At 42.1% G+C, this 13,581-nt stretch overlaps 1 protein-coding gene across 1 annotated transcript in view; it reads right to left on the bottom strand.

Moving 5' to 3' along the window:
• The window catches only part of STT3B (STT3 oligosaccharyltransferase complex catalytic subunit B), a 102,618-nt gene extending 89,949 nt beyond the window's left edge, over positions 1-12,669 (bottom strand). Inside the window, exon 1 of the mRNA XM_070455302.1 lies at positions 11,923-12,669. Within this exon, the coding sequence (XP_070311403.1) occupies positions 11,923-12,224 (302 nt within the window). The 5' untranslated portion in view covers positions 12,225-12,669. The remainder of the gene's footprint in view (positions 1-11,922) is intronic.
• Positions 12,670-13,581: the final 912 nt, after the last annotated feature.

Here is a 13,581-nt window from a genome sequence, read left to right as displayed (position 1 = left end):
CAAGTATCTCATTAAGTAGATCACTGAGTTAATATAAAAGGAGAGAACTCAGGAACGGCCAGATGGAAGAGATGGTGTGCCAGATGGGACACGGAGCTTCCATGCTCTCTCCAAACCCATCGCTCAATCTCCACAAGGTCCTAGAAGTTCTCCAAATTCCGACTGTTTTGGTTTTTATGGAGACTGTTAGTAGGAACGACTGATTCAATTATTGGCCACTGGTGATTCTCCAGTGATTAGATCACTCCAGCTCCTCTCCTTTCCCTGGAGGTCAGGGGGGGTGGAACTGAATGTTAGACACACTGGCAACCATCTCCCAGGTGAGCCAGGGGCTTTCCAAACTTCACTCATTAACATACAAATGACACATTCAAAGTTCTCAACATTTAGGAAACTCCAAGGGGATTTAAGGCTTCTGAGGTGGCACAGAGGTAAAGAATCCGGTTGCCAATGCAGGAGACAAAGGAGACAAGGGTTCAATCCCTGGGTTGGGAAGATTCCTTGGAGGAGGAAATGGCAACCCACTTCAGTATTCTTGCCTGGAAAATTCCATGGGCAGAGGAGCATGGCAGGCTACAGCCCACAGGGTTGCAAAGAATCAGACATGACTGAATACACACAGAAGAGGATTTAGACCAAATATGACTTATTATAAAGCACTTTATCCCAACTACACATGATTTTCCTGACAGCACAAAGCCGAAGTTTATCAAAGTATTACACAATAAGCACTTCTTGTTCCATCACTGTCATGACCAAAACATAAAATGTGGTTATCATTATTGAACATTCGCTACGCTCCCAATATAATGTAGATATTCTACGAAGATGAAGTTCTTAAGGATCTTCCTTTGTCTTTGTATAGTAATAATAAATTATAAATTATTATTATTCATTAGAGGGGGGAAATGAGCACAACACCACAATATCTCAATAATAATTTAGGCAAAGAAGAAATAACAAGTTTCCTTAAGTGTTTTTACATTACAGGTGTTAAAATCTTCTTCAAAATGGCTCTGGCCTATTTAGTTAAATGAACAGTCATAAACAAAATTTAAATGAAGTAAGTCTGCTTTATACTGGGATTAATAAACTTGTCCCTAAATCTCACATAAAACAGATAAACTATATTGGATTGTTATTTCTGAAAGAAGTATGCTGGGCATTTCCTAATAGTTAATACATTTTCTTTAGAAAAACAACCCTACTTCTCTGAAGAATTCACAGGAGAAACACTGAAGGTGTTAAAATAGCTTAAATCATTAAGTTGAACCATTATACAAATAGAGCCTAATTCAAAGTTTCTCTCTGGCATGCATTACATGGGATTTGGAGATGAAAGGATAATAAATACATCTTCCTTATGAATACTGGTTAGCTCAATTTGAAGTTTGAAGAAAGACAGTCTGAGATTTATATTCTCCTTCAACTAATAATGAATTAACTGTACAGTCTATTTTTGTTCACAAAAGAAACCAACTGTTATCCATTCAAGTGGCATGGGTTCCATACTAATGCTGGGTTCCATACACAGCAGAAAAATACCACTAAATTTGATCAAAATCATTCTGACCAATAAACAGAAATGCCTTCATATGTTTAGCTTCACTTAAGAACTGCTAACTAGAAGCTCATTATCTGGAATAACATTTCCAAATAGTATCTTTAAATCACTTCCTAATACATAACAAATTCTCACACCCCAATAAATACTAAGTTCCTACATAAAGATCAATGACCTCTTCTTTACCTTTCTCTGAAAAAAATTTTTTATCCCCTCAAGACGCTTTTGAAAGGATTCTACTATCACCCCTCTCATATTCTTCCTGAAGACCAAGATAACTGCTAAATCAATAAAAGAAAAAAAGATATTGAAACTGGCCGGGACCTGGGACGATTTCCTACAGCGCTTGTACATGGACAAACATCTCCCTGAGCAACAGAATACAAAGAAACTATAAAGGGACTAAAAATAACTCTGTGCATGTGCAGGTTGGGGCAAATTATGAAAAACACCATACAAAAAGGCCAAAAACCCGCTACTTCTGAGGTGCCAGGACCAAAAGCAAGTTGCACATTATCTCTGCACACAGCATCAACGGGCTGGAAGGCCACCTAAGCCACCCAACTGACCCGACCCTCCAATCCTACCATCATCCCTAAGGGACCAGCTCACCCCTCTGCAGGGTGCAAGCGAGGGACCCCGTTACTTATTTCTGTTCCCTCCTGCTGCAGGAGTTCTTTTATCAGTATCTATTGATTAAAGAGGCCTTTTATCAATTTCTATTGACTGAAGAACCCAGAGTGAAAGTCACTCAGTCGTGTCTGACTCTTTTTGCGACCCCATGGACTATACAGTCCATGGAATTCTCTAGGACAGAATACTGGAGCGGGTAGCCTTTCCCTTCTTCAGGTGATCTTTCCAACCCAGGGATTGAACCTGGGTCTCCCTCATTGCAGATTCTTTACCAGCTGAGACACAAGGCAAGCCCGAAGAACCCAGGTGGGTAACAATATGGGAAAAGAATAAAAGTGGTGGCCATGGAAGACTGGAAGAAAGCAACATGAAAACAACACTCAGAGAAAAGAAAGCTATTCAAGAGCCCATAATATCTACACAAAATCACAAACAACCTGGAGGCAACAATCCTCTACAAAAATATTAATACATTAAACAGTCCAGTCTTAGGGTTTTCCTAAATTCCTGTAGCTCGGATTCCCTTTCAACATTCTCTTTCAAGAACTACAGCAACTTTTCCTTATGTAAATTTGTGTATATACTTTAAAAAGAACAACAGTTGGCAAAAGCTACAGTTTAAAAAGCCAATAATTTTGCATTTATCTGATTATCATTTGTCTCCTGAAAGTGATGTCTCCTCCCTCCAACCCTCTTCTTTGTAGTCTTACTGTCTGAAAAGATTAAATCTCTCCATACCTTTAAAAAAACTTGTCTTACAGATACTTCTGATGCACAAGAGCAGGCAGCCTCTTCAGGTGGTTGAAAAGTATGGTTAATCAAATTATTGTCAAACCTTATTTCCGACATACTCTCAACACCCTTCAAGCACTTAAGATTAATCTCACAATTATGAACAACAAAAAAAGAAAGACACAAAAGCCACAAGTTCATTTTTCTAAACTTCTAAGATAGGCAAAACTATATTTAGGAATGCACTCAGAATTATACCACCTAGGAGAAAAAGCAGAATGTAATTACTATCACGTGTGCGGTGGGAAGGGGGATGGATTGAGAAAGCACACAAGAATTCTGAGGTGGCAGCAATTTTTTTTTCCTAAAAAAATATTTATTTGGCTCTACTGGGTCTCAGCTGCAGCATACGGATCTAGTCTCCTGACTAGGGACCAAACCGGCGCGCCCTGCATCACAAGCTCTGAGTCTCAGGCAGTGGCCGCCAGGGGGTGTCCCAGTGGTGGCGATTCTTCTGATGATAGAGCTGACAGTCACACTGGTGTTTATTTCATGATCAGCCATCACCCTGTACATTAGGTTTCTATACTTTTCAGAATGTGTTTCACCGTAAGAGAAAAAGTTTTGAAAGACTGAAGCTGAATATCTTCTCACTGACAGAATGTTTTTGTTTACGTAAATATTTAAGACATTTTCAGAATATCTCAAAAACTAAAAGAACGCCACCTTCCAGTAATGCTGTACTCCATTATTTTTTCTATGAATTACACAGGTAAGATGGTCTAATAACTAGTTTAATAATAAAAACTACTTAAACAAGTTGCATTCTACTTAACAGGAGTTACTGGTGTTCTAAGAATAAGCGTGAATTGCTAAGAGAGTAGATCTAAAAAGTTCTCATCACAGTAAAAATGTGGGGAGGGTAACTATATAAGGTGATTGATAGATGTTAACTAGAGTTCCCCTGGTGATCATTTCAAAATGTATACAAATATTAAATCATATGTTGTATATCTGAAACTAATGTTATATGTCCATTTTACTTCAATTAAAAAAATTAAAAAGGCATGATAGTCACAAGTGAGTTTCCAGGTTTTGGCCAGCAGCACATTTAAGGTATGCATATACTGGCATTTTAGAAATCAATTATGAATTACTATATTTTAATTTTTAAAATAGTATGAAAACAGTATATGCTGTAATATTATCTATCCATCTATCTAAAAAAACGGAATCCAATAATTTAAATTTAAAAACCAAATTCAGTTCAAGTCATATGTAGGTTGGAGAGACTGCGAGATATCACTAAAGAAAAGAACATCCACAGTATGAATAAAAATCTTTAACTACTTGAGAATAGCTAATGAACCTGCAAGGCATGAAAAAGAAATTAAAAGGAAATTCCAAAAGAAACATTACCAACTTGGTTATCAGCAAATCGCTAGTACTTCACTAACAGAAACATAGAATTTCTTGATGTTTTTCTGCAGTTAATATTCCCCTTGAGATAAGAATAAAAAAAAAATCAAAAATAGAAGTTTGAAAAGTTAAACTATGTAAACTAGTAACTTACAGAAATTACAGATAACTGATGCAGTTTTGAAAATCACTAGTTCTAAAAGAGTCAAACTTCACACAAAAGCCATTTCCATAGCTAAACTTGAACTGCGAACATCTCTCAGACTGTCGATTTAAGTGAAGGTAGACACTAACTTCCCCTCATCTTTTGAAGTAACAATCTCCAAACAACTTCTCAAAACACTTCCTCTAATGCAAACACAAATGCAAAGAAAATACAAAAGAATCTGGCCAACCCACAACTATACTACCTTAGAAAGAGTACTCCAGTCCTCTGGCAGTCAGGATCTTTGTCCTGAAAACAAGACAAGCCGACCAACATTAACTCTTTAAAAAAAAAGTCCTTCAGACTATAGAATTCCAAGAGCAAAGAGTCAGGCACTACTTAGCCACTGAACAGTAACAACCATAATTCCCTTAACTGGAATGGCTTAATACTTCCAATTTCATTTCTCTTAACTTTTTATAGACAAATCTAAATGAAAACATTCAGTTGGATTCAATCACTTTTCCCTCTCATTCAGCTGTTCCCTTAAAAGCCCCTCTCTGAAAATTGCCTAGTCATTCGGGTATAACAACCTCAAGCCACCATCAACTCTTCTCTCTTCCCTATATCAAAACAAACGAAGGAATTAGCCATCATCCAACTAGTGAGTGTGCAGTTAGCTAGAACAGGAACTATGTGTGCCCAGGCATCTTGATAGGCCAGTGTGTTAAGACTTAATCAGGCTGGCTGATTAAAAAAAAATAAATTAAATGGAGGACGATGTCATTTAATCCTGCCTTGGAGGCAAAAGATGTAATAAAAAGGACAGATTTTGGAGAACAGGCAGACCTGTATTATTCAATCTTTGAGAGTAATATTGCATTGAAATATCTTTTATCTACTGAAATAAAAGATGCTACCTTATTCAATTCTAAGATTTAAAATCAAGTTATAAGACCATGTAAAAACTAAGCATTTATCACTTTTTAGAACATACATTCAAGTTACCCTGCAATATTAAGTTCCAAAGAAAGAAAAGTCACAGATGACATGGTCAGCTTTTCCTAGAAATCTGCTTTTCTAAAAATAGTACAAACTTGAACAACATAAAGATATTTACCAACTTAAATACAGGTTATATTCCAAAATATGTTAAATGTCTTTCATTTAAAACTATGAAAGTCCTTTTCCAAAGAAATAAGGCTCATTGAAAACTATGAAAGTCCTTTTCCAAAGAAATAAGGCTCATTGAAAACTATGAAAGTCCTTTTCCAAAGAAATAAGGCTCCAAACAGTAGCTTGGTTTCCTGTCAAGTCTACAAACACCAGTTAACCTACATTTACCTAAGATATGAGAGCCTTGAGTAGTTGCTTCTATTTCTTCCAGCCCTGACCCTCCCCTAACAGATTTTTCTTTTAATCTTATAGTATTGCCTGGTAGCTCAGCTGGTGAAAAATCCGCCTGCAAGGCAGGACACCCTGGTTCTACCGCTGGGTCTCCCTGGGTCGGGAAGATCCTCTGGAGAAGGGACAGGCTACCCACTCCAGTATTCTTGGGTTTCCCTGGTGGCTCAGGCGGTAAAGAATCTACCTGCAATGCGTGAGACCTGGGTTTGATCCCTAGGTTGGGAGGATCCCCTGGAGGAGGGCATGGCAGTCCACTCCAGTATTCTTGACTGAAGAATCCCCATAGACAGAGAAGCCTGGTGGGGCCCATGGGGTCACAAAGAGTTGGACCCAACTGAGCGACTAAGCACACACTTTCTGTCAATTTCTAAATTCCTGGAAATTATCTGTTTATGTAAGAAGATAAAGTAAGGCCATAGAAACCCTCTCAGAAAAAGAGCAAGAGGTTCAAAAAAAAAAAAAGCCACCAGAATAAAGATTAAGCAAATGAAGGAGTAAAGATGAATAGCAGGTTAACCATTTAGATATTTTTCCCTTTCAAAAGTATTAATTTTGCCCATGTGTTACAACTGTGGGTCCTACATTGTTTGAAAATGTTTTCCTTTCTTCCCAATTTATTGTAGGGACTGAGAGAAGCCACTTTTGCAATCATACATAATACTCAATTACACATTCGATGTGGATAAAACATGGCAAAAAAAAAAAAAAAGAGAGAGAGCATGAATAACACTCATCAGAAGACTCCTTGGTGGTCCAGTGGTTAAGAAGCCACCAATCAATGCAGGGGACAGGGGTTCAATCTCTGGTTCAGGAAGATTCCATGGGCCAAGAAGCAACTAAGCCCATGTACAACTACCGAGTGCTTGCACTCTAGAGGCTGTGCTCTTGCTCTACAAGTCACCACAGTGAGAAGCCCACGCAGAGCAACCTGAGAAAGTCTGTGCACAGCAATGGAGCACAGCCAAAATGCTAAAACAAACAAACAAACAAAAAACCTCATAAGCACAGGCTCACCAACAAAAGGTTTCTAATAATTCAAATGAGTCTAGGAGTTCCACAAAAACTAAATCTTATAAAACGAACATCAATACCTTCAGAATTTCTCCTGAGACATAGGATTCAACTTTGGAGAAGGGAATGGCAACTCACTCCAGTCCTCTTGCCTGGAGAATCCCATGGACGGAGAAGCCTGGTAGGCTACAGTCCATGGGGTCGCAAAGAGTAGGACACAACTGAGAGACTTCACTTTCTTTTCACTTTCAAGTTGTTTAACAGACTTAGGCTAAAAGCACTCACTTACAATGTACTCAGGTGAGTTACTAACCAAAACCCAGAATGACTGAATCTGATTCTAACCTGCAGTTCAATTTGAAGATGACATATAAATGGTATTTATGCTCATTATATTCAAGTATTATAGAAAATAAATGCTACCCAGAGATAAGAGCTCCTCTTTATCACAGAGTTGAGGAATAAAGATAACATTCTTCACATTACAGTGTACTATTAGTATCCTACAAGCAGGATTTAAAAGCAGTAATGGACAGATAGAAAGACATGATAAAGCAAATTAAGTAAATACTAACTGGCAAGGGAAATGGCAACCCACTCCAGTATTCTTGCCTGGAAAATCTCACAGAGAGGAGCCTGGTGGGCTACAGTCCACGGGGTCACAAGAGAGTCAGACACGACTTAGCAACTAAACAACAAAGTGCAGAATCTACATGCTCAGTATGAGTGCTCACTGTAAAAATCTTTCAACTTTTCTGTATGCTTGACAATTTTCATAATATAACAATCAAGCAATATACTGAGCTGCTGAACTGTACAGTGCTTTATAATTCAGGTTAACTGCAGTACTGTCTTTCCCTAATAGCACTTAGTTTTCAAAGTAAACAAAATGAGGGAAAAAAATGTTTCAGTCACTTGAGAATATTAATCATTCCATTATTTCTGAGAGCATGTATGCACTGATTCTTAAGAAGATACTACGATGAAGACAACTTTCTCATAGCGCACAAAGCACCCAAAACTTATTGAAAGCATAAAAATCAGAGAAGACAAAGCATGGACAGGCTAGCGAGTCTGCCCATATTCATAATAGCTGGGTCAGAACCTAGAATGCAATTCCTTAACCTAAGTTTCTTAGACCAACATTGTGCAAACTGCTTATGGCAGTAAGGGGTGTGCAGTCTTGTTCAAGTTGGCCCTCAGTACATGAATAAAGACAGAAAAAAGTTTCAGAGTGGTTGCGGACAGAGCCTAACTCCCCCAGCACCTATGAGACGCCTCAGGAAACCTGTGATTACTACCTACAGGAGCCACCACACTCAGCCAGTGGGAGCAGGTCCAATCCCCTCATCCAACCCAGGAGCTCCACACACTTCCTGCGCCTCCTCCCTAAGTGTTCATACGAGTGGAAAGATCTCCAGAGCTCAAGGCTTGAAAAGTTTTAAATTACAATGAAATCAGTGACAGTATACCTGTTCTGAAGGGCCTCTGGATTGCTGTTGCTAACAATTCCGTAAAGAGACTTAAGATTTTGTGACATTTCTGTTCTAAAACTGGTTTTGTTACCCATTTTGTCATCTTCAGAACTGAGGTCAATAGCCTCTTTTTGTCATCTGTCAAGTAAAGAAAAACATGGAGACCTCAAAGTACAGGAAGTAGTCCCCAACTTACAAACAGCTTACGTTCCAAAGGTTTATCACTCCTCTGAAAACGTTTGTACTAATTAACCTATTTATACCAAAGTTTCGATGAAAAATTGCCTCCCAAGTTTCCACTCCATAAACTGCAACTTTCTGCCCTGCCACCCTTTTACAGTTAACTGCAGTCAAAACTCAGGCTGAGAGAATTCTCCTTCCAGGGCTCCAGGGAGAACCCCTCTCCAACCTTGCAGGCAGGGGAAAAGAGCAACTCTTTTATAGGGAGCTTTTCCACTGCATCTGTGGGAAAAGCTACCACAATTTAACAAGATAATGGTTATGGGAAAAGCACTTGGTTAATATAAAAGTATTAACAGCTACAACAAAAATAAGTAGAAACTACATTCTGCGCCAAATAAAAAGATAAAATAAGGTGTTGTTAAACAAGTTGGTCAACCAAATGTTTGCCAAGTACAAACAACAAATTCTCAAACTGTGTCCTCATGTATGATCAACTCAACTGATAAGGGGGAAAATTACTAAAGTGAAGCAGTGAACAGAACCCAAAAGGCAGTGAAGTTCTAAAAAAGTGTGGTGTACTTCAAAATTCAAAAAATATTAATGAACATCACATACCACCCCGTCTAACTGGTAAGATTTATAAAATAGCCTGAGTGACAAAACTTTTTAAAAAACAAGTATAACTTTGTGACAATGAGTCACCCTTGGCAGCTAACTAGAGTCTTACACAATGTAAGTACCACTGTTAAAATTTATAGAAATAACTTAAAATCAAACAGAGGAAGTAAACTTTTCACTAAAAAGACCTCAGAAGTGAAGCCAGTGTACAGAGACATTAAAAAAAAAAAAAGGATCAGGGAAGGTCAGAAAAAAAACTGGTTTGTGGGTACAGAACCTGAGAGGAACATTCAAATATTAAAGGTTCATGTCACTACTACATGTTAAAACAGTAATCTGAGAGACTCCCAAGTCAGTATAATACTTGAGTGTTTGTAGAATCAAAGTGCTGGTATATTAGTAGCTTTGAAGAGAAACTACTTTTAAAATCTAAATTTTTCAATAAGAATGGATTTTAAGAATAAGGTTCCTGAATTCTTTGAAAGACATGACAGGAAAAATATAAGTGAGCAAACAAGGAATTTTTTTTTTTTTTTTACTGAAAATTCTCTTATTAAGTCATCTGAATTATATTTAAGATTTATACTGGCAAATCTCCATTCACAATAAAAGACAGGGAAAATTCCTTTATTATAAAAGGCTATTTACTTCTAGTCAGAATTATCAAACATTATGAACATAAATGTTTAACCAAGAATATAATAAAATGTAAATATTAAAACTATCAGTAAGCCGAACACCTACATCAAATAGATCTTTAAGACTTCTGAGTATGTGAACCAAAGTCAAATGTTCTATATTAAAGTATGTGAACCAAAGTCAAATGTTCTATATTCTATTAAAGGATGCTTCTGAAATGTGTCTTATACACAGAAAAAGGGATTTTTGTGCGAGTAAAAAAGGATTTTATTCTCCAAAAACCCTTGGAGTATATTTTCAAAATTAAAGAAATCAACTTTTAATTTTTTGCCATATTAAAAGAAAAAATATATCTGTGGAGCAATCCAGTTAAGACTTTTCATGACTAAAGTATTCAATTTTAGTAGAAACTCTTTGGCTGGCTTGATGCACAGGTCTAACCTTCTTTCAAAATAAGGAAAAATACCAATCGTCTCATTATGCAGCTGTTAATTTCTCTGCAATCTTTAAGCCTCAATGTTACTAATAAAAATTCTGCTTTTAAAAATTATACTCTCTGAAAACAGAATTCACAATTTTTGTTACCCGAAACGTTTGGTCAACCATGCACTTCTGCTCTTGTAATCTGAAAAAACAGAACTTTCTCTTTTCACATTGTTCAGCAACATATTAGCAGTTTTCATTTTCTGGTTCCAATTTCATTTTTATCTCACTTGCTTATGTGTTTAAAAGCTAGGACTAAGAATACTCTGGTTCAGAAGGCTTCACAGGAATTTATTTTCTTCTGTGATTCCAAATAACACAAAAGCTATTTTAAAAAAGAAGAAAACCTCTAAAATGCTTTTGAAACGTTTCATGGAAGCATGTCACAGCTGTTAATTGTCTATGTAAATTGAATTCTCCAGGAGTGGACCCCTCCGGTGTTCAACAGATGATGCACTACCAATTTTTCTATCTGTGACAGAACTTCAATTGGTATTTTAACATCACTCCCCCAAATATTTATTAGTCATATATTTAGTAACTCTCAAGAAGATTTTCTCTCTCTTTAATCCCAGCGATAAATACCAGTTTAGTCGGGTCTGATTATAAGGAAGTAAGATTAACTGAACGGTGATGGGTCAAAATGAATTAAGCTGATTGAAAGGCATAGACTAAGACTAAAATAAAACCCACAAGAAACTTAACCCAGGCTGGGCAAGTTGCAAAAAAAATTAAAGCACTCTTCCTATCTAAATAGTTCACAGACCAATGAATTAAATTATATAAATTAGCCAATCTAAAACCTGAGGTCAGTCCCTGATGCCATGTGCAACTTCAGTATTAAAATCCAGGGCTCCATCCACTAGGCTACTGTTTGTTCTCTGATCCACAAACCTTCCTACAGAGACCAATAAAGGAATTAATGTAACGCTTTCGGATATCGTGCATAACATACTGAGGGTGACAGTTAGGCTCAGAGTCATAAGCCAAGGTAACTGTGGACCGGTGAGGTGCGGAATGCACTTAAGGGCCGTGAAAAAAAAAAAAAAAAAAAAAAAGCCACTCTTGACAATATCTCACGTTAAATAAATTAGCGTCCCTAGCTTTCAGATCACTTTCAGGGATATTATTTCCTTTCCTCCAACACATCGCTCCCTCGCTTTTTCCCTTTCCGTCTGAGAGCCCAGAGACACCACGTAAAAGCGTGCAACTGCGAGTCTGAGCAGAGGAGGCTCCGGCACATCGGGACTCACCAACTGCAACGGGGCACCCCCCTGGGCGGTCCCACCCCAGCCAACAGAAAAGGCGCCCGAGAAACTGAGAGCCCCGGGCAGGGGGGAGGCGGGGAGTCCGCCGTCCGGCACCCCGCGAGACGGGTCGGGCTCCGGGGGCCGAGCCGGCCGCGAAGAGCCACGTTCGCCCTCCCGGGAGTCGGCAGGCTCGCCCGGCCCGGGTCAAGGTCCCGCTCGGGCCCCGACGCCCCGCCTCGAGCCGCGCGGGGAAACTTCGCCCGCAGGCGGGGGCGCGCCCGAGCTCGGGACCCACGGCCGGTCCGGGCAGAGCGGGCGGTGGGGGGTGGGGGCGGCGGCGGGGGAGGGGCGGCGGGCACTCACCACGGGTCGAACTCGTGGATGATGCTTTCGAAGCGGATGACCGCAAAGAGGCGCGAGCTGAAGCCGGCGAGCCAGGCCAGGAAGAGGATGGTGAAGGAAAGCAGAGACTGCCAGCCGGCCGGCTGCGACAGCCCCCCGGACAGCCCCGCGGGGGCCGGCTTAGGCGCCGCGCCGCCCGCCGCCTTGTGCGCACACTGGGCCCCGGGCCCGTGCCGGCTGTTCCCCAGGGCCATGAGGCCGCTCCAAGGGGACGAGTTGAGGGACGACTTGTGCTTGCTCTCCGGGGCCGAGGGCTCCGCCATGTTGTGCCCCGGCGGCGGGTCTCGCTCCGCGCCGCCGCCGCCGCCTGGTGCGAGGGGTGCTGGGCGGGGACCCAGAGGAAGAGGAGGAGGAGGAGGAAGAAAGAGGAGAGGGAGGAGGGAAGAGCGCGGCGCGCGCCCGCCCTCAGCGCCGCGAGGCCAGGGAACTGGGGGTGGAGGCGGCGGCGGGGAGTCTCCGCCTCAGCAGCGGCCGCGACCGCTGCTCTCTCAACTCGGATGGCCCTTGCGCCCCTCTAGCCATCCGTCTCCTCTGTGCAGCTGCGGCAACGGCGAAAGCTGACGGGACGAGGGCGCCAGAGAAAGAGCAGGAGCAGTCGGAGGCGGCTCCACCGCTTGGAGCGGCAATGACATTCCCCTCACAACCGCCGCCCGCCGCGCCGTGAGGAACAGGAGGAGGAGCCCCCGGGCGTCCGGGCGGAGCTCAGGCTACCTCTGACTCCGCCCCCGACCCAACAGGAACTGGCCCCTCCGCCTGTCACAATGCGACAGGTCCATTAGGGGGCGGGGCCAGAGCCCTGGTGCCGGCCAATAGGAGCGCGAGCTGGGGCGGGGCTTGGCCCAACCGTTCGCCTCTCCCCTCCTCCCCCACCCGGCCTCGCGCCCGTTGGCCCGCAGCGGCCGTGCTGCGCGGCTACGGCTTCATTGTCAGTTGAAAGAGGCGGTTTCACGCGCCTATGTAGGCGCCGAGGAAGTGTGCTAAGGCGTTGCGTGGAGCTGAGCCGGGCCGAGAGGGCGGGAAGTGATAGAGGACAGCCGGATGGCTTCCCTTAGTACCGGCTTAGGGGACTCGAGGAGCGCCGCGCGGACCGGCGAGGCTCTCACGGGCTCTCCGCGGTCGTCACTTTTAACCCGCTTTGCGCGGAGCGCCCGACACGTGACTGGGCGCGCAGGCGCTCTTCCCTAGTGCCCAGCGCGTAGGTCGGGCGAGCAGAGCTCGGCCGCCCCTCGGCGCCCGCACTTGGCGCGTCAAGTGTACCGCCCGCGGCCGAGCTCAGATGCCGTTCTGCGCGCTGCGACCTGCCTCAGAGGTCGCGCGCGAGGACGCGTTTGCCGGCGCTGGAAATTCGTTGGAGCCGGCGGAGAAGCCCCTAGCTCAGGAAGGACCACGTGGGGCAAATGAAGTGAGACTTTCTCCGGTGTTTTTCACTTGTATTTTCCTGAATACAGAGATGACGTTGATTCTCTGGAAATGTGGGCAAATGTAGGAAATCGTTAACAGTTGCGTACATTCCATCAGTCGAGTGAAACTTTCTGTGAACTTTCAACTATCACCCAATCTTGTTTTTACAGGTGATAGCGAATTACGGATTCCTGTATACGAAGTTTTGCACGTCTAGGT

Source organism: Odocoileus virginianus, chromosome 26 (genome assembly GCF_023699985.2).
Source record: "Odocoileus virginianus isolate 20LAN1187 ecotype Illinois chromosome 26, Ovbor_1.2, whole genome shotgun sequence".
Lineage (NCBI taxonomy): Eukaryota > Metazoa > Chordata > Mammalia > Artiodactyla > Cervidae > Odocoileus > Odocoileus virginianus.
Note: the sequence above shows the minus strand (reverse complement) of the source record. Positions and strands in the feature narration are given on the sequence as shown.